Consider the following 21477-nt stretch of genomic DNA (forward strand, 5'->3'; position numbering starts at 1 on the left):
TTTTTCGTAAGGATGAGGATATTCTCTTTGGAAATTAAAATAAAAGGAGTAGGATAAATCCATAGGTAATGTTGATCAATTTGGGGTTTTTTACCGTAATACAAGTATTTGGTTCTATATCAAGATCAGAAAACACGCACATTTGATGTTGCTGAAATAATTTTTCACATAATGCAGATTAATTTGCACGACTAAGTAACACAAGATACTATAGACTGAAGAGATTGAAAATAAAGGATTGGAAGAACTGCCAAATAGGTTTTTTTTATAAAAGATGGATACTTATGCATTCATCAAAATTATTTTCTTGAACTATTTATTATTTGTCATCCAATTCACAAACATGATGTCATGGAAGGAAAACTATGCTTCACAGTTTCCTTTGGATCACAATACTAATAAGTGTTTGGGTTTTTTTCTTTTCGTAAAAGCTGGCCTTTCTTTTATGTCTGTATACAAACATCTCATCAGGATGTGAATTCCTTCAATTTGCTTCAATTTAAGTTGTCCAAAATTCAAGACATCCACACCTACAAATAAACCAATCCATGGAAATGCTGGAATTCAATTTGCAGAATAATGCCGTACTATAAAATACTTTCTGTATGTAAATATTACAGCAGTCCCTATTAACTGACGCATTCATTCCCTGGGATCCTGCCCTTCTCAAGTTGATGGTTACAGCTGTGGTATAGCAGAGTACAGGCCATTCTTTTCCTGACTTATTTTTACAGCTGCATTACTTTCAATAAAAATTATTATCTGAGTGAAGAATAAGAAAGGGGTTTTTTTCTTCTTCAACTTCCTTATTCTTACTATTTATTCACTCCAGGACAATCCTACAGAGATTATGTACACACAAACTATTTCTTCCAAAGACAATAGAACAATGCTTATTTATTTCTTTAGTTAGTTAGTTACAATTCTTTGAGCAGAAGTTCTTCCTTTTCTTTATTATAGGTATTATACTATTATGACTGCAATTGCCTGCATGGTTGTTGCTACCTGGCATGCTAGAATACTAGTGTTCTTAGATTCCTGCATTCTGATTTTGTTTGTAGTTTGGTTCTGGGGTTTTAGGCTCTTTTTTTTGGGGGGGAGAGGGGGCAGATGGGTCGTTGGTGTTTGGTTTTTTGGTAGGTTGGTTTTGGGTTGTTTGCAATGAAAGTTACTTTACCTACAGGCTTATTTATTCACTTATATCACTTTGTGACTAAGATTAAAGTTTTCTTGGCACATTCTTTATAATGCAAGAAAATTACAAATCCAACTTTTTACTCTCCTGAGAAAACAGTGTATATTAATTCCTGCATATTTTCCATTTATTACCTTGTAAGAAACAATTCTCACTGCTGTGTTACAAAGGGTGCGGCAACATATGGCTTAACTTTGCTACATCCTAAATCAAATCCATTACCATATTCAAAAATCTTTGTGGGATTCTTCCAACACTAGATATTATACAATGGGTTATTCAGCCCTAAACTCATATAAAACTAATATTTTCAATTACACTACTGTCTAGATATTGTTTTTTTTATTTTTAAGCTGTATCACTTTATAGTATATTAATGCATTTTTAAAATATCCAAAGTCAAACAATAAAATCCAAAAGAATTTCTCACATATATTAAAAAAAAATACTTCTTAAAATTTCTATTATTCTACTTCTACCTTATTAAAAGAGACACTCTGTTCCAGTGGATTAAGTGTGTTAGCAGCAGCAGCTGCAGCTGTGAGTTGTGCTGTGAGGGCCTGTAACTGGACAACGAGACCGGCATCCAGAGCTTGAAGTAGCGAAGGCTGAGGTTTCTGCTGCTGTATCTGCAGTGTCTGTATCAACTGCTGAAGCTAAAAGAGAAAAGATAACAAATACAAATAACAAATGATTTCTTAAAGCAAAAAAACCAAAGTACAAAATAGACTTTTCCCCTTCCACTTAGTTAAAAAACTCCCAGGAATGAAGTATAGTCTAACCTATGGCTATTATTTTGTCTTTAATTTGTTTTCATTTACAGCAAATTTTGTTCCCACTTACTGGCTAATTTGTTTTCTGGGGCTGATAAGATAGGCAGATGCTTCTTCTTCCTAACTTGCTCTGACAGGTTGCATGATGATGCCAGTCACCACTCAGGATTTCCTGCTTTCTAGTGTTCCCCCTCTTCTGTTTCTCCAGTTTGATTCCTTTTGACCTGAAAAAAATCTGTTAGCCTATTCCAGCTTCCTAAGGGCCCACCTATATTAGGATAATCTATGTCCTGTAAGAGCATTTGTACAGAGAAAAGAACTGCACTGTGGCAAGCTCCACTCTATGCCAATGCAACCTGTTCATAGGGAGAGCTCGCACCTGTGTCTCTGCACAAGTCACAAGTGAAATCTCATGTGTGAAACTCAAGCGTGGGCTGATAGAATGCAATTCTCCTGCCATGTTAACAAAACATCAAAAGCAAATGAACAAACCAATCACTTGGTCTATCATGATGTTCTTACTTCAAATTCCTATCTGTATAGAATGTTTTAGAGAAGCTGTCCTAATGAGGAAATGAAAGAATTTCTCATGTGGAGATCAATTTATCTGTTGAACGGAGATGCTCCCACAAAATTGTGCAATTTGCCTTAAGAAAAAATATTAACTCTATTGAAAGAAGCTCTCCTAAACCACTGTGGAATTAGAGGAAGAAGTTCTTTGACATTCCTCAAGATAAATCTCTAGAGTCTTATCTGTAGATATTTGTGGAAAAAAGGTTGAGCAAATTCAGGTAGTGAAAACTTGCTGAAAATAAGTCCCTGATTACCCTTACCTTCAATATTCCAACTCCTTGTAAGTTTCCCCACTAAACTCTTAAAGGGTTCAATCCCTCCCTTCTTACTAGCCTCACTAGAAACTTCAGAAACTGAATTTCTTTTCCATGATGCATCAAAAATGTGTGACCCTTTTTCAATATAGTTTTAGAGTTACTTTCTGATAATGTGAAATTCTGATAATTCTTTTAAAAACAATTAAAGAGATTTCTTATACAGCAGAGCCTTTGAAAAGGCTTCAATTGTTCTACCTCAGCGGGAGCTTTCCCTGGTTACTGTAATAGGCAAAGCTGAAGAGTTCTCCCCTCATCCCCTTTTGTCTCATACAGCTGGTCCAGCCTGTGCATTGCTCTCAGTAGGAAGGAATCAAACTGAAGAGGCAGAGATGGAGGCCCTAGAGTGGAAAAATCCTGGGTGGGCACCATTCTTGCTGTTTTCACATTCTTGCTGGTCACATCTTTCTTAGTCAGACTTATCTTATGTCTAGACTCTCAATTTACCTGCACACATTCTCACCTATAAAACACAACTGTAGGATTAAATGAAGGTCTTTGGAGCTGGGGAGCTGGGGAGAGGCTATGGCAGAAGGACTGGTTTGGAGAATAAGAAGAAAAGAGACAGACAGGATGTAAGTAAATATCACAGTTCCTCTACCAATCCTAGACATCTGCATGTACATATTTATTGTGTACCCAGTCTGTCTCTTCTCTTCTGCTTAAGACTATTTTGAGCTAAATACCAAATGTTATTTCTTTGTGATCTGCTGTGTTTAAAATTTTAATTCCCTTCTCATCTTCATTTTTTTCTCTTGCTTTCCTTTTTTTATATTCTCTAAGTAACAATTACCTCACTGACCTTCCACATATTTACCATTCTCATTTCATATCCTTTCCTTTTTTAAGAGCTAATCCACTATTTTTCCTTCATATTTCTCAAAGTATCCCACAAACTCATTTTGCTTTGCTTTTCAGTTTCTTCCAGTGTAATCAGAAAAAATATTCCCTCCACTTGATTTCTGAACAATTACAGACAACTCTAGCTAGCTAAATACTGTAAAACATTCTCAATAAGTAAAGTTGATATTGCCACCACCAAAGCTTTCACTGGTCACTGCTTCTTACTCGTACGCGTGAGATTTTTGTTTAGTATGCCAGCAGGTAAAACAATCTCAGTCCAAATAAAAATCATAATGCCAAAGTATGTAGGTGCCATAGCTCTAGAACAGCCTGAAAAATTATCAGCATTTTTACAGAAGGCCAATTGTGTGTGCTTAACTTATGTAGCCACAGGTTATGAGGACAAGCAGTTCATGTGATGCTGGAAATCAAAACATTTTTGGAGTTGAGCATTTAAAGACTGAAGAACATAGTAACTTCCAAAATCTTATTTTTGAATGCTGCAAAATAAAATCTATATTTAGCTGATGGAAAGATAAAAAATTGAATCAATACACAGTACACTTCCTGAAGAAGTTTGCTCCCATTCTGTAATTCTGTACAATGTTTAGCTCTTCTTCAGGCATCCAACAGAGACCTATGCTTTAACTGGCATTCTGTTTCATGTCTATATCCATGAAATCTTATTGTTGCTCTTGATTTAGTCATCTGCAATAGATCTGTATTTGTCACCTGTATAGACAAGCATGTATTACAGACCATCTTATCTGAAATCACCTTCTGAGACACTTTACGTCTTTAAAGGTCCTGGCTTTAAACAGGGCTGGCTACAAAACGTAACACAGAGTTTTAATTGACCTGGAACTTACTTGTGATGACCAACTTCATGGGAAAGTTAACGTGGACACCAGATATAAACACATATAAGACATACACATGAAAGCATTCCTTACCTGTACCTTAAAGTCACAAAGTATCAGACAGTCTACAGTGAAACTGTCCACAAAATTACCTGTTGGCCTTGAGGACTCTGTAAAATCTGTGCAACAGCAGCAAGGGTGTCTGTGTTAGCAATCTGAGATACCCAAGGATCAGGCAAACTCTGGGCCACATTGGCTGGAGTAACTGGAGTCACAGGTGTACCTAAAAAAGAGAAAAATCAATATGCAAAAATATTTTACACAGAAAATAAAAGTAGTGTTAGAGGAGAAAAAAGACTGCTGTTATTAAACACTGAGAAAAAAGATAAATTGAAACTATTTTTCTGACATACATGGGAGCACACAGAAATAATACAGACTGACATCAACATTCCTCAAGTAGCAGAATTACTTAGCGATAGTTGGGACTAGTGGGACTACTAACAAAAACACCGATGAAGGCAAATAAATAGGTTTCACACAATATTCCAAAATATTCAGTGGAAACTATATATACCAAAAGATAATTGTTAGCAATCTACTTGTCAGCTAGCCCAAATCTCACTGGACATGCACTTTATCCCCAGGAAGAGTCTTAAAGATTCAACTAAAAATTTCAAACTGCATCAGCTGGATTCATGAGGATTGCTTGTTTTATTGCTTTTTCTCAAGAGAAACCCTGAGGCTAAATCAGCACTCTAATAATTATTTTCATGCCATAATCCAGAAGAATCCTCCATAGCCACAAATACTTTTGTATTTATAGCTCAGAAGCAGAGTATACCAATGAACGCTAAATATGACTAGATTACTGTTTTAAAAGTCAAATTGCATCAGAATTTAAAAGTTATGATTTCATGTAGTCATACTATATAAAAATAAAAAATACTGAGCTGGAAGATGCAGAAAAGGCAATCCAAGATCGGAAAATCTCACATATTTGCATGGCCAATGAAAGCTAAGGTGAATTTGTCTCATTCCTTTTCAGCATGAGATCAGCAAAAGGTGGGTTACAAAAGCAGGATTCCTATCTGGCCAATTTACCATATATCTCAACCTCAAAAGAAAAAATTTTGATGCAGTGAAAGTTAAAAATCCATTTTCCTGCCATGTACCTATATAAGCAAGGCAGATGCTCAGAGCACAAAACGATCAAGCCCACTTTTATAATAATGTCTTCCTGTTTCCCTGATCTTGATGGTGTTTGCAATATACTTCTTTCTAGCATTCACCTGAGCAAGATATTTCAGCATGTTAACAGGCAACATACCAAAGCTGACAGAAGTGTTTTGATTCAAAGTATGACTTCCATCTGGTTTTGTTTACCTGGCGTATTGTTGCTCATAGCAGCTGTAGTACTGGGCAAGACAGGGGTCACAACAGGAGGAGGAATTCCTGCTGCCATATCCAAGAGAGGCTGAATAATTTCACTCTTGAACACATTATTCTTCTGCCATAAATTTAGCACTCTAACAATTTTACTCTAAAATGAAGAAAAGACAGCAAAAGATCTGAGTCATGCTTATTTTTCTTGTTATTGATTATGGAATTCTTAGCTAGCAACTTTAATCCGTCTAGACTAAAGAACCTTTAGGTTTGCAAACAGTAAGGACAGTTACAGCGGTTCACATCAAAGATGTCTTAACTACAAACCTGAAACTGATCCTAGGCAACAGCAAAGAGCTACTACACACAAGTGACAATGTTCTCTCAACCAAAAATGTGCCTTTAGTTTTGGAAGATGACATGGAAGGAAAATTATTTCAAGGAAGCATCTTAAAGCATTATTAATAATTAAAATAATTAATTATTAGTCCGCTATTTTTTTACAGTTAATATTTATAAATGCAATTCTGTTCTGCCTGTGAACCAACATCATTTAGGTGCACTGAAAAATGGGCATATCCTATTAAGACTGATAAATATTTTTATTAGAAAAGCAGCTTCATATTTGGCAAGCTCTCTTGACAAAGTGAGAAATTTAAAAGTTTAAACTGGAACACAATTACCTGCCTATTGAAAATACATAGCAATATTAAAAAAGGTGGATCATGGGAAAAGAAAAAAACCCCAAAATTAAGACTTCATACAATTCCATTAGCTGTAACTCATTGTTCAGCTTACGTTTCTATTACATTTTTTTTCTATTACAACAGACGCATTCTATTACATCACAAACAAATCAAAATTTTGATCTGCTTCCAGTCTTTTTTTCAGTAAGCTTAACTTTCACCAAAAGGAAAGATTTTGCTTTATTTTGGGAAAAAAAATCAGTTGCATTACAAAGAGCAGGAAATTCTTCATAGGATCTGGTGTTTGTTGTCACAAAGGTGGTTTAATTACTTGAGTTCTACAAAACAAGAGCATTGAGCACTTAGCCACAGAGTTCAAAACAAAGAAAAAGAAGTCTGTTTGTCCAGAACTACAAGAGGATCCTTAACTATAATAAAGAAGTGCTGAATTTTCACTTCAAGGAAGTGCAATTTAGAGTTCCCTTAAAAAAATCTCTTACGGCTTCCACACAGCATTTCAGTATTTGAGCCCTTCTTCTTTAAAGTCTGTATTATAAGCAGTCCTTGTCAAGTCCATCAGAGGCTCTAACTTCCCTCACCTCTCTAGAACAGGAATATAAAACTGTTTCTGTGGCTCCATATCTATCCAGACCTTGGACTTTCTCTGGGCCAGACAAAGGAATCAGTGAGGTGTTTTTGTTTTTACTTTAAATGAAATGTTACTGCATTTCTGTTTGATTTAAAAACAAATTCTACATTGGCTCATATAAAGATAACTGCTGTGTTTCTCCATTATGCCTTTCAATCAGATTTAATGTCAAAATGTTACAAACATTGCTACGTATCTTGGTCTCAGACAGTTCAGTTTTTTGCTAGGCAATGTCTAGGATAACTACTTTCACAGCACAAAGACCCTCCTATAATATTGAATCCATATGCAGCATAGCAGCAGGACTTAGGATTGAAAAGTACACTGCTAAGGTGAAAAATATCCTAGAAATGAACCTGACAGGGCTTTTGTGGATCCTAAATAGACTAGGTTTTACTATCTTCACATCAAACACCTCTAATGCAATATATTAATTGCCATGCATTGAAATATCACAGGCAAATAGTGAAATTTCTTAGCCAATAAATTTATTATGTATTTTTTACACTAGACACAAACTGAGTACTTGCATCCATCCTTGTTCCAACCTCTCCTTCCTCAATACATCAGGGTCTTTCTGTATTAGTATATTTCACAAAGTAGCAAGCTAAATGAGTTTACAAAACAAACTAAAACATAAAAGATAAAAATTGTGCCTATTTATAAAAAAATACCACAGTAAAACACTATGGAATTGAAGCAGCACAAGTTAATCACACAGATAACCTAAAGCCAGATTGGAAAAATGTCATTAAACTTAAATAACCTGTTCAGCAACACCTCAGAACTCAGTTGCAGAAGCGAAGACAGACATCCTTAGCCAACTTTATCCAACCAAGCAAAATTTCCAGGTCCTGACACATTTTCCTGCAGCGGTCTTACTTACTCTAGAAAGGCAGGAATCCTAAGATAGTAAAATGGCTAAATGTGCCTTAATCACCTTCCATAGATGCCTTGGGTTTTCATACCTCTGGTTGAAAAATATAGCTCTAGGAATGCATGTAACTATTCTAAATACAACTCTTGCTGTAGCATCCAGCCTCACTTACTACTTTATCTAATGACTCTATTACACAAATTTCTTTGAAGACAAAACCCTTAGAATCCTCCACCTTTTTGCAGTTATTCAATAAGAAGAAACATTATCTATTTTACAACTAAGGGACAAATATGAAGGAAGTTAAACTGCCTGCACTCTGCTATTTCCAGCCAATCTTTTAGAAACAGAATTTGGTGGCTATCTCAACTATTGTGGTCCGAGGGAACAGCTGAACTAGTGAGTCAAGCTATACAAGTTAAACCTTATTTAGCTGCTGGATAATCACAGAAACAAGGGAAAGACAACCTTTTCAAAACTCTAATTAATCTCATTGGATGCATTTTTTCCAATCCCTACAATAAGACAAGAACATTAAGAAATACATATACAGGGCAAGTTTACAAGTAGATCCCCTCCAGCAAGTTGAAAGTGAGATGAAAATCTTTATAGATGATATGCTAAATATTGTTTTAACTAGGAAGACCTGTAAGTGGTTTACCTTGTCATCACCAGGGCAACGGTACAAGTTCTGGAAAGTGCTGATGATGTTATTGCTGAATCTTGGCGCAAATACATCTTTTTCTTGTCCAAACTGATGCCGGGACTGTCTCACAATGGAGTCAATGACATACAGACCAGGCACCTTGTACTCTGGTTTGCACTATGAAGAACAGTAATTTTAAAAGAGCATATGTGAAAAATAACCAAAACCATTAATGGCAGAGAAAATATAAACAATCCTGTCTATCTTTTAAGTGGGTCCAAGTATACTGAAATGTTCTTTATTTTATAAATTGTCCTGGAAAATGAAGCTTTCTCAAGAAACATCTAATCTCCAATGTTTACATTAGCACATCTATATGCATTCTAAAGATATGTAAATGGTATAAAATCAATTTCTTACTGCTAAAGAATTAACATTTAAAAATTTATCTCTTAAAAAAAATAGCTCACAAACCACATACCCTTTTAAAATGTACACTCTATTTTAAAAGTACTGCATAAAGCATGACCAAATTATGATCTTTATGATCAAAGTAAACATTAAAGGTAAATTTTTTTTACTTTATTTTACACTGTTGTAATTAGGGTCTGGTATATCCTCCCCTGCAGCAGAAAAACATATTTATGGGGACATCTGTTTGGTTGAGAATATAACAACATTTATTTTACAGCTCTGAAAAACTTGCATAATTTACAAATAGCATGATATATTTATAAGGCATGTCTGCTAACTAAAATACTAATTAATTATGTAATTTTACTTTCTTAACAACTAATGGTAAAATTTTTGTCTTTTAACTGCAAAGTAATTACACCACATTACTGCAACCAGTTTTAAGCGAGAACAAAACATGGTCCAAAAGTATAATGAAGTCATCATCAGAATATATTATGTTATGGATTCATTTAATAAATATTGGGTGTATATCTCACAAGGTATTATGGAAAATATGGGAAAGGACACCCTTTTCTTCTCTGGTCCTGTAGACATATGCAACACACTAAGTTAAAAATCTTGAATAAAGTGCCAAACAAACACTTCAGAATATTAATTTTACTATGCCCTAGATACAAATGTTCTGTTTTGAAAAGTGATGATTTGCTAACACTTGCAACCTTTAGAAAGCCACCTTTCTTTAGGTTCTAAACATGGTTCAATGTATTTAAGTATGGCACTCTTTATAATGTGAGTGACATCCTTTTAGGAATATATGTGCATCATTAAGCTTAAATTGGATATAATACACTGTCTTCAGAAAATCACTTCAATGTATTGTAGCCTCTGAAATTTTATTTAAATTATTAAACAAGAGTATTCTGCATACAGAACAGACAGGTATATAATTTTTCACAATATTCAAATTAATAAAGCTCACAGAAATTTAAAAAGAAAACTCAGGACATGTATTAGCTGAAGTATTTTAAAACATGGCACATAAAGAAAGCAAAGTATAATGTAATGTATAATGATAATAATGTAATAACATACATTATATGGAAAAGCCAACAAAATACAAGTAAAAAATTAAATAAAAATTAAAACTGGGGCAGTTAACCTGCAAATCCCTAATCTCAGATGGAACAGCCTTTACACACAAATTCTTACTTATTTTCTAGGTGAGTAATCAATAATGTAATTTGATTACTCAAAGAAATTAAATCTGGCTCTCCAATGGAATAACCTTACATATATGAAATGTGATCATTTGACCCCTGAAGTGATCTTTTGCCAAAGAATAAAGCAGTCGACCAAAATAACAATAGACCAGTGAGTTAAGTGGCGTAAAATTAAGAATGTCACAGGCAATTATTTTATCTGAAGTTTCAGTAACATAATGAAATTACAAAAGAAAATACTGAAGCTGTGAAGGGTGAAGAGCAAACTATCTGAGATGGCACTGCCATCATTCTCGTCAAGTCTACAGCAGATTTTAATGGAAGCTTCAGTCACCTTAAAGCTTTAACTTAAAGTGACTGCTTGCAGAAAACATCCAATTAGTCTCCAAACATACAATTTAAGCCCTTTGACATCAAATACCTAGCTTTCATCTGCTTATCTCTCATTCTAGTAAAGCAAAAAGTTATTATTAAGCTGCACATTTCAGTAAATTGTTCATGAAATAATTAAGAACCCCTCAGCAAGACCACCAAGGGGAATCATCTAATCCAGGGCGATCATTAACAAGGTTATCAATAAAAACATACATCTGCCTTCTCTAACCAGCAATGAACAATGCAGAACTTCCTCATTGAGCAGTACTGCACACCGAAGGCATGTGAAGATAACTCAAAGTAGCTTGTGGAAGGGTCATAAACAACCAGTCCCAATCCTGACAAACTGCCATTCATTCATGCAGAGGGAATAGCTTCCCTTGTGCCTATGAATACTGAACTGCCAATCACATCCACTGTAACTAAAAAGCACCGTTTGGAACTCAGACAATTCTGAGCTAATTTCAGGACGTAGAACTGCAAAGTGTTACTGGTTAGAGATGGACAAGATGTATTCCTGCTCTCCTACTCCTGTGTTCACCTGCATCACTGAACAGGGATCAGAGGACAGTGATCCCTGTCTCAGAGATGGAAGAAGTCAGAGTCAAGGACCCAAAAGACAACTACTTGACAAAAAACTAGCGGTGTTGATAAAGTGTAGTACGGGTCTTTACTACTGCTTTGAAACACATATATGACACTTTTTCCACATAGACTGATGTACTAGTACCTAAATATTTCATTGATAAATAGTTCTGAAACAAATTAAAACACCAGGCTAAAGGTGAAATCTGTTTACACTGTCCAGCCACTGTCAAAAGGCACCACAGAATGGTGGGCAACAAGGAATGAAAGTTAATGAGCATGACAGGTTATTAATACAGAACAATACAGACTGCTTTGTAAAAAGAGTAACAGAAGGAAAATTGCATCCAACATTGCAACATTAACAGCTTAACTTCTCTAGCTTGTTTGTTAAAACTACATTTCAATTTGAACATAATTTACTGCTATTTACACAGAGAGAAGAAATTCAGTACCAAAATGACCAACTGAACAATTAGGTACAACTCAGAGAAGCAGGGAAGACTCACAAATTTGAATCCATGCATTTCCAACTGGAAGCAAAATGCAGTTTTACCCAAGAATAATTAACTGTTGCAAGAAAAGAAAGTGCTATAAATTTCTTTGCTAGAAAGAATCTTTAAATTAATACTACCATCTTCCCAAAAAGTAATTCTAGTCTAGCCATATAAATTTTATTTTGTTTTTATTTACTTGCAAGAACCACCAACTGAAATGCTACATCTCCTGCTACAAAAACGATGAGGCTGAATATCAACTTCCCTTCAGCCTTCAGTTTCAAAATCAATGGGAAAACCTGGCAGAAAAGCAAAAGCAACTGACACTAGCCAAACAGCTGTTAATTGTTTTGCTGTTAGCTATTCAGTGATGGTCTCTCTTAACATTAAATAAATACACACAGAAGCAGTCCTAAAACGGTGTCCACAGTGATTCAGATCAAAGAATAAAATGAGAACCAAGTATTTGTAGTTCTGCATTGTGGGTTATGATCTGCTGCCGATTATTAGCAGAAACTGAATGCGACTAAAAATGGAGATCAACTAATATGTGTAAAAATATTAATCCATATGTGAACCTAAACCCCCACTTGACTGACTTACCTTTTGAATGAACTTCTCAACACTCTGTACAACGTGCTTGTAGAACTGAAAAATACAATAGTACTTCAATTGAGAAAATATGAAAATGCAATATACTTTTCCATTGTGTTGCTATATTGATAGCAAAACCAGATGCAGAAACTTTGGATTATTAAATAGCAATCCAATATCTACAGCAGAACATGCAATTTTCCTCAAAACACTTAAAAACCTATAAAAGAGTGTTTCTTCTTTTTCCTGAAGGTTTTTTACACTGTATTTTTTTAATAGCATGCTTATTTATTGAGAACTAGGAGAATAATATAATTGTTCCACCAAAACACGTTTTTTTTAATGTACATGACTGAAGATGTTCACCTAATGTTACTAAAGATGCAACTTCTCTGCACTTCATTAATTTATAGCATCGACTGCATACATTTTCTTTAAAGTTGGCCTGTCTTTCATGGAGTTTTTTTAAAATCTCACATATAATCACAATGGCTCTAAATCATGCCAATAATTGAAATAAACACCTGCACAATTACATGTTGTCATTGAAATGGTAAGAGTGGAAGTAGGATTTCCAAGTTAAGTACATAATAAAACATTTGGATATAATTTAATTGTTTAATTAATAAAACCATCTATTATTATTTACTACTTAATTTCAACAAAGTTTTGAGTATTTCCATTATATAGCAACACACAGACTTTAACTTACAGAGACATACTTAAGAAGCTACTGAATTTCACTCTTCAGTCATCAATTTCCCAATTACACAAAACACCACTATGGATTTCATTACCTGAGAACATATCTGCATTGTCAGCAAAGGAATGCAGATAGGAAAAGCATAAGTTTGGTCTGTACCCTTTTCTACCTCTCCAGCTCTCACCAAGTTTCCATTTGTTTTAATGCTTAACACTAGTGGCATACTTCTTTCCTTCACCATTTTTCAGTGACTTTTTCTGCTGTGCTGTTGTTTAGCAATTAGTTTTACTTTGTGGCAGGAATAATCTTTAATGAGTGCACTAAGACTTGAAATTAAAAACAATTTGTATCCAAGCAACAAGAAAACCGAAATCCATGAACAATATCCACGAAAAGGTATGCTAGGAATTCAGAAAAATGAACAGTTGTATTGATCCAAAGGCATGCATAAATTTTGGGGAGGGAGGAAGGGAGAGAGGGGAAAAGGAAGGGTGAATTGTAATTTTCTATTTATTCATCTGTTAACAGGCATGTCAGTGTTTAATTTGTAAACTGAGGAAAAAACCCTGTCTTTCAGCTCTGATGGAATTCAGATGGAGACAAATCAGTTTAATTCTTTCTCACATATGACAACCAGCAAATGAGAGTCATACAGCACTTTTAGCCTTCTGCGGCATTCCCAGATATCACATATGATCATAACTTGGAAATTGTAAGCACAAGGGAGGTGGAAAGTTCTGAAGCAAATTCTTTTGGACTATTTCACAAAATTACTTTGACATACATGAGAAATGTAAAAGAGGTCAAAAGAAGTTAACTGGTTTCATACCTTTATAGCCTTGATTGCTGCCTTGGTGATCTGCGTCATTTTAGCTTTAGAAATGGGTGGCTTATAATCATTTAGCGAGTACAACTGCAAGAAGAAAAACCCCACAATCAGAAATGTAATCTGCAGTTGTAAGCAGAATACATATAACATATAATGTAAGATTCAAAATGCTTAAAGGAGAGCAGGTTCTTCTTTGCACTGGTCCCTACATATACACCTAGCTTTACCAGCACTAAATACTGGAGGCATTTCAAGTGAAGTTACAAAATAAATACTTAAAACATTCAAATACAGTAGCTCTTATTAAGTTTTCCAGGGCAAGGACACTGATATATTTGAATACCTTTATGGAAGCATAACAAAACCTTAACTTAGTATATTCATCATCATATGCCTGCTGAATCTGGCCTTTTCATTTTCCATTAAACAAACAAACAACAACAAAATCAAGCCCAGTGAGCATGAGCATGTAGCAATTTGACACTTGAAACAGACTGTAAAAAGAACAGATTTCATTCATTCACTGCATTAACTCAGAAAAATAATATATGGAAAGTATTACAAATGTTTAAGCAAAAATCCAGCTGTGTTCTTAATTTCAAGCAGAGCATCTTAACTTCACTAATATCTAACCAGCAAAGAAAATAGAGCACACAGGTAGTATAGTTTTGCAACAATGTTCTCCCTGGATGCAGTATTAACTCTATTCGTTTGACTGGTACAGACATCTCCCAGCAGAAACATTCCAGCATGACAGGTATTCATCAGAAATTTGCTGCACAGTGAAACTTTACACTAACTAAATTCACAGCTATGACTGATGGGTTGTAATTAGAAGTAACTCCTCACCAAAGCTATTTACTTGTTATGAAAATCTCTGATTATCCACAATATATGATTTTGAACAAAATGCTGTTATTTTCTCCTTCAGGTCTAAGTGTTATAAGAGAAGAGACTGGCTGATATTTGCTACTTCCAGACATAAAAAGATCAGACACAAAGTGCCAAACCAGATTTAAGGACATTATTAACTTATATTTTATTTTTGTTTGTAACACATGTTTAGAAGCATATTAGTTCAAAAATGGAGTTCTGATATGGAAATGATCATCCATAACCAAATTTTTATTTCCTTCCTAGAAAACAGGAAGAATTACAGTTCTTCCATAAAACAGTAATTGAAACAGAAACAAAGTCAAAAAACCTTCCCCCTTCCTATACAGCCTGAGAAATGCAATATAATGAAACAGATTAATATCCATACAGATATTTACAATATCTTTAACTTCCTAATATTTTCTCGATTTGTGGCAAACTGCTAGCTCAGAAAACATACTTCAGAATTGTTTATATTTAATAAAGCAAACTGTAAGACTGAACAGGATCACACAGTAGAAAGGATTAGACAATCTTAAATTTAGGTCACGCTCCCCAAGTTGCTTATAATAATTTATTGCTGAAGGTAATAGGTAGATATTCTTTCATCATACTTGAGTTTCCAGGAGACAAGGATTTGTTCTCCTTGTAAACATGAGATGCTTTTTTTCTATCCTTTCCTGTCAAAACCAGTTTTAACCAAAACCTCCTATAGCTGTCAAAACACAAAGCAAAAAAAAAAGGCTTGTCCAAGCATAAGTGTCTGTCTTCTCAGCTTGAAAGGATCTCCATTAAAACTGTGAAATTATAACCACTTCACAGCTAGACATCCACTTTTAAAACAACTGTAACTACTTCTCACTAACGCTAATGCTAATTGCAGTTGCAAAATATTCTGAATTATTTACTGCTGCTCACACAACAAAAAGCAATACATTTCTAAAATGTAGGTATATGAATGCTCTTCACCACCACAGGGAAAAGAGGCAAGAACCCAAGTCGCTAATCTGCTTCTTCTCTGTTTTCACAGAATCACAAGGTTGGAAGAGCTTCATCGAGTCCAACTCATGCCCTAACACCTCAACTAAACCATGGCACCAACTACCACATCCAGTCTTTTTTCAAACACATCCAGTGTCGGTGAAGCCACCACCTCCCTGGGCAGATAATTCCAGTACTTTATCACTCTTTCTGTAAAAAACTTTTTCCTAATATCCAACCCTTGGCACTGCTTAAGAGAGAGTCCTCTGTTCTGTCAGTTGCTGACTGATGAAAGAGACCAACCCCCACCTGACTACAAACCACCTTTTAGGAAGTTGTAGAGAGTGATAAGGTCACCTCTGAGTCTCCTTTTCTCCAGGATAAACAACCCCAGGTTCCTCAGCTGTGCCTCACAGGGCTTGTGTTCCAAGCCCCTCACCAGCCTCACTGCCCTCCTCTGGACGTGTTCAAGTGTCTCAATGTCCTTCCTAAACTGAGGGGCCCAGAACCAGACACGACACTCAAGGTGTGGCCTCACCAGTGCCAAGAACAGGGATGACTTCCCTGGTACTGCTTGCCATGTACATTCCTGATACAGGCCAGGATGCTGTTGGCCTTCTTGGCCACCAAAGCACACTGCTGGCTCATGTCCAGCTGGCTGTCGACCAGTACCCCCAGGTCCCTTTCTGCCTGTGCACTGTCCAGCCACACCATCCTAAGCCTATAACATTGCAGGGGATTATTGTGGCCAAAATGCAGGACTTGGCACTTGGACTTATTAAACTTCACCCTGTTAGACTGTGCCCGTCCATCCAACCATTCCAAGTCTCTCTGGAGATCAACACACACTCCCAGCTTAGTGCCACCTGCAAATTTACTGATGAAATTTGTCATCCATGTCATCAATAAAAATCCTGAACAGAACTGGCCCCAGCACAGACCCCTGAAGGATACCATTGGTGACTGGCCACCAGCTGGATGCAGTACCACTCACCACCACTCTCTGGGGTCAGCCATCCAGCCATTTCCTAACCCAGCAAAGAGTGCTCCTGTCCAAGCTGTGGGCTGCCAGCTTTTCCAGGAGTGTGCTGTGGGAGACAGTGAGTTTTGCAGCTCACTGTTCAGCTTCCAGTTGCTCACTGGTAGTTACCAAAATGTAATCACTCACCCTGGCTACTGTTTGGCTGGATGTTGTGCAACTACAACTAAACTACTTCTGGGAACACTACAGCACCAGAAACTTTTTGTTTGTATAGTGTTTCTTAACAGAGTCATTTTGGGAGTTCCTGGTCAGCATTCTCAAGCCTGAAATACTAATCAGTAAAAGCAATTTGCAAGTACATGAGCAAATGTGAAATCAGCCTAGATTCAAGAAGCCAATCTTGTCAATCTAAAAACAAGTCCCAGATGAGATTGGCACAGGAGTTCCTTTACTTACAACACACACAGCTGTAAGGAAGGCGAATAACTGACACACAGATACTCACAGATACTCACAGGGACCTCACACACCTGACCAGGCCATCAGCCTCAAAATAATCTTGGCCCTAATGGGGCATTTCAAAGTATCAAGGAAGCCACCACACAGGGCTGGGAAACAAGCAAGAGTTGCACGCAAATGACTGAGACATCAGCTGTGTGCAGTCAGGTATCTTAGCACCACTTACCAGGAATATGCCAAAAGCCAACAGGACAACTTGGGTTGTTGCCAACATCCCAATACTTTATTCCAGGTAGCAAACAGGCAAATTTAGCATTAAGGACTGATAATTCAAGGGGGAAAGGTGGTGGTGGAAAGGAATCAATAAAAAGAGTAAAACAGTACTTCTGTAGAGAGAGACTTTTTGGACAGTGGTTACATCTGTTACAGATTTTAACAGCCATTTAAAAAACACACAGATCCCAAATTTAGTATATGCAGAAAAAAACCAAGAAAAGAAATAAAATTTCTTCAAAAACTACTTTTCTTTAATTGTCTTCAAGCTTTTACTATAAAACACTGCATTCTGAAAAATGTATCAATTGCACCTCACTGCTGAGGTTGCATTCAATCCCACTGTCTAGGTAATCAAAAAAGATACGAAACAATATCAATCCCAGTGCAGACACCTGCAGGACATCACTTCATAGTGGTCTCCATTTGGACACTGTAGCCATTAACTACAACTCTCTGGATGCTGACATATAGCCAGCTCCTGATCCATCAAACAGTCTATCCACCAAACCCATTTTATCTTACTTCTAGGCTGACTAGAGAAGCAAGACTTGGTTGCTGCTTTGGTTTTTAATCCAGCATAGATGATTCTTTTAAGACATTAGGACATTCTTTTAAAAGAATTTGAAGAATAAGGAGTTAAAGACACATGCATTATTTTAAAAATCTCTGCTTATATCCTAGCTTGATTTTTTCCTGTGTGCCCTTTCCTACAGATGTTTAGCTAATCCAGTTTGCTCTCTAAGACCAGTGTCTTAATTTTCTAAGACACTCATGCTCATTTGCAGAAGGTAATTGCTTGCCCTCACATAAAAGAAGTCTTTAAATAAACCATAAGAAAAAAAAAAAGCAACATGGTTAAATAGTAGAGTCAAGGAAATTCTCTGAAATAAAATAATACATTTGAGAAAATCAGTAGTAATATTCAAAGGGATGGGGAGGACTGGGAGTGACCATAAACTCTGGCTGGCAATGTATGTGCAAAAGATAGTGCAATCAAGTTTGAGAGACAAACAGGAGAAAGCATGAAAATCAGGGCTTTTCAGAAGAGGGAAGGAATTGCAAATCTACTAAAGTGCTTGTCCCGGACAATCAGCACTTAGAGGAGGACTCACAGGAGATAAAGCCCTACAGAAAAAGACACACCCCCACACCCACACACACACACACCCCCACACCCACACCCGTTTTTGGGTTTTTTTTGGATCTACACACTAAGGAAAAACTGATCCCACCCCAGAATCCTCCCGAAGTGTGTTTACAATAAAGTAAATAACAAGCTCACAATGTGAAAAATAAAAAAGTATTAGAACCTAACTCCAGAATGCAAAACTTGGTAGCTATGATTCATGAATTCTCCTTTAAAAAAACCTCAAACTTACAGCTCTGAAAGACAAGAAAAGCAACACGAATTTCTGACGGTGGTTCAAAGGGAGAATTAGGAAACAATGGATCAGTTAGGTTAAATGTTTGTACCAAAAAATTGCATAAATTACTTCAAATAAATGTAGTAGTGGGGACACAGATAATTCCATGTAGTTCTTGTAAGGAAAGGCAACATCTCAGTATATTTTTCTTCTCTAAAAGACTCCAGAAGCACAGTGAGAAATCACTGATATAAAACCAACTGGACCACCAAAGCACATTTACCAAAGATCTCTCAGAAAAGCCTCCCAAGAAACTAAGCTATTCTAAACAGGCCACTGCATGACAAACAACCCAAACAATGACTCCTTAAATACAGCCAGCAAACAATCTGAATGAACAGTCAATTGGTGCACGGTAAAGGGAAGTCTCAAAAGAACTCACTTGTGCCTGCTGTCACCTATATTCTGGTTAGGACAAAGACTGTCAAAAGTTGGAGAGAAACACTGTTGACACTACCAAGTAGTAAACACACAGGAAGTAGTGGACACTGGCTTTGAAGCTAGCTATTGCCATTCAGCAAAAAGATCTGCTGATCCATGAGAGATTGCATTGAAGATATCAACTCAAGAGTAAACCAGAAAAATCTCAGTAGTTAATGCAGTAAACAGACATTTAGACCTACATTATTTAGGCAACAGTACTAACCTACAGGGCAGTCTCAACTGTACAATCTCCAAGGCTGGCATGAAATCATCAGGGATAAATAAAACTGTGGAGAAGCTTCCAAGTGAATAACAAAGTTTCTTCAGCTGGTGAACAGGATTACTAAGGAGAGGCATATGTCAATACAACCTCACTACTGAAGATCAACTGGAAAGGATCTTCCTCACCCAAGGAGCACACCACATGAGATGAGCAGGGAGTAAGCAAGAGTCTGGCTGGTGGATGTAGTTCCCTGGCATGCCTCAGAGGGAATTGACTCAGAACCTAAACTGTCATCATGAACTTGCTAAGTCTGTGCCCTGATACCATAATGAAACCCACCCACTATTTTAAATAACTGTATAAAATTACAGTCAGCTATCTGTATGATAGTATAAAATGTAGCTCTCTATTTAAAAGGTCTCATTCAAATGAAGTTCCAGCCTTATCACATCAAGCAGCTGTACTTTTTTCACAGTAGAAATACAATTCATATCAGACGGTTGAAAGTGAAACACTGTAATCTTCAAGTGCCAGGTAAAACCATAAGTTTCAGAAGTTTTGAAACAGACTAGTTCACATTTACAAGCTGGAAGAACAAAGAAAGGAGCAGACAGAAACCCATAAGTAAACTTAAAAAAATACTTTAGAGCTGAACTACCATATCATTATGAGAAAAAATCTTCCATTTACTAGCCACTTACTATTTTTCTGGATATACATCAACCCATATGAAACATTTGCTTAAAGGCAAAAACTGATCAGTATCTTTAAATGTCTGATTACTACTAAAAGATATTTGAATACCAACTTAAACTGTTTTTTCTAGTTATCTTCCTAAGTTTCATGTTGTAGATTTGCAGAGTGAAAGTATTTGCACTTATTTCTTATATGAAAACCCAGTAAGTACAGACATTTGCTATTGAAATCTGAGGCATTGCTGTGGAAAGCAACCACAGTGTGTGGAGCCGCTTCTTAAAAAATACATTGAGAATTTCTCTCCAAACACTGAACACTTATCACCTGTTGATGAGTGTACCTGTTGTACATACATAACAAAACCTAATTTAAAAACCACCTTACAAGTTGATGGATCAATTTATTTTTTCCTGTTCATTTAGTAACTGATTTTGCAGCAGAAAAGAGATTATGCTGATCTCAATCAACCCAAAATTTATCTCCCATCTACCCTACCATCAAGAGAGAAGAAACAGTCTCCAGATATTTGCCCAGAAAAGAGCACTGCTCCAGTGACCTAAGTATTCACCCAAGAGTCACTCTGACACAAAGACTCTCCTAAGCAGTCACCACAACACAAACACAACATCTGGGAGAATGCTGCTTCAGTTATGGTGGAGTGACTTAAAATAAACTGAAAGGTTAAACCCTGATTAAAAAAAAAAAAAAAACACAACAAAACTGCAAATATACATTAAAATTTATATACAAAGCTTTGTTTTGAACTGTCTGTTCTTGAACTATGGCACATTACTCAGAAAATTAAAGATGAAACATTTCCTGTCTAAATGCAAATGGCATTATCACAGAAGGACAACGAAGAAACAAAGACTAAAATGCTAAAGAATGGGGAGGGGGGGAACAGACAGGATGAGGAAAGAGTTACGCAATCAGTAACAAGTAACAAGGAGTCTGACTGGTAAGGTAAACCATTTTCAAACTGTTAGCTCAGGTTTTGAAAAAAACAAGTGTTAAATAATTAAGTTAGAAAGAGCATTAATGAATGATTCCCATACGATCTTTTGGGATTAATTTTATTTTCCTGTGGGAGAAAAAGCATAGCCAAAGTTAAGAGA

General features: G+C 36.1%; 1 protein-coding gene across 4 annotated transcripts in view; it reads right to left on the reverse strand.

Annotated features, from left to right (window-relative positions):
- The window catches only part of SCAF8 (SR-related CTD associated factor 8), a 199760-nt gene that overhangs the window by 165284 nt on the left and 12999 nt on the right, over nt 1-21477 (reverse strand). For all 4 annotated transcript variants that reach the window (XR_007777267.1, XR_007777268.1, XM_030235564.2 and 1 more), the window contains exons 2-7: nt 14023-14106; nt 12500-12544; nt 8818-8979; nt 5945-6101; nt 4711-4841; nt 1675-1851 (exon numbers count right to left, since the gene is read on the reverse strand). Coding sequence is in view for 2 of the 4 variants with exons in the window: in XM_030235564.2 (XP_030091424.1) it covers nt 1675-1851; nt 4711-4841; nt 5945-6101; nt 8818-8979; nt 12500-12544; nt 14023-14106 (756 nt within the window). In the remaining 2 variants the exon portion in view is untranslated. The remainder of the gene's footprint in view (nt 1-1674; nt 1852-4710; nt 4842-5944; nt 6102-8817; nt 8980-12499; nt 12545-14022; nt 14107-21477) is intronic.

Source organism: Serinus canaria, chromosome 3 (assembly GCF_022539315.1).
Source record: "Serinus canaria isolate serCan28SL12 chromosome 3, serCan2020, whole genome shotgun sequence".
NCBI classification, from domain to species: domain Eukaryota; kingdom Metazoa; phylum Chordata; class Aves; order Passeriformes; family Fringillidae; genus Serinus; species Serinus canaria.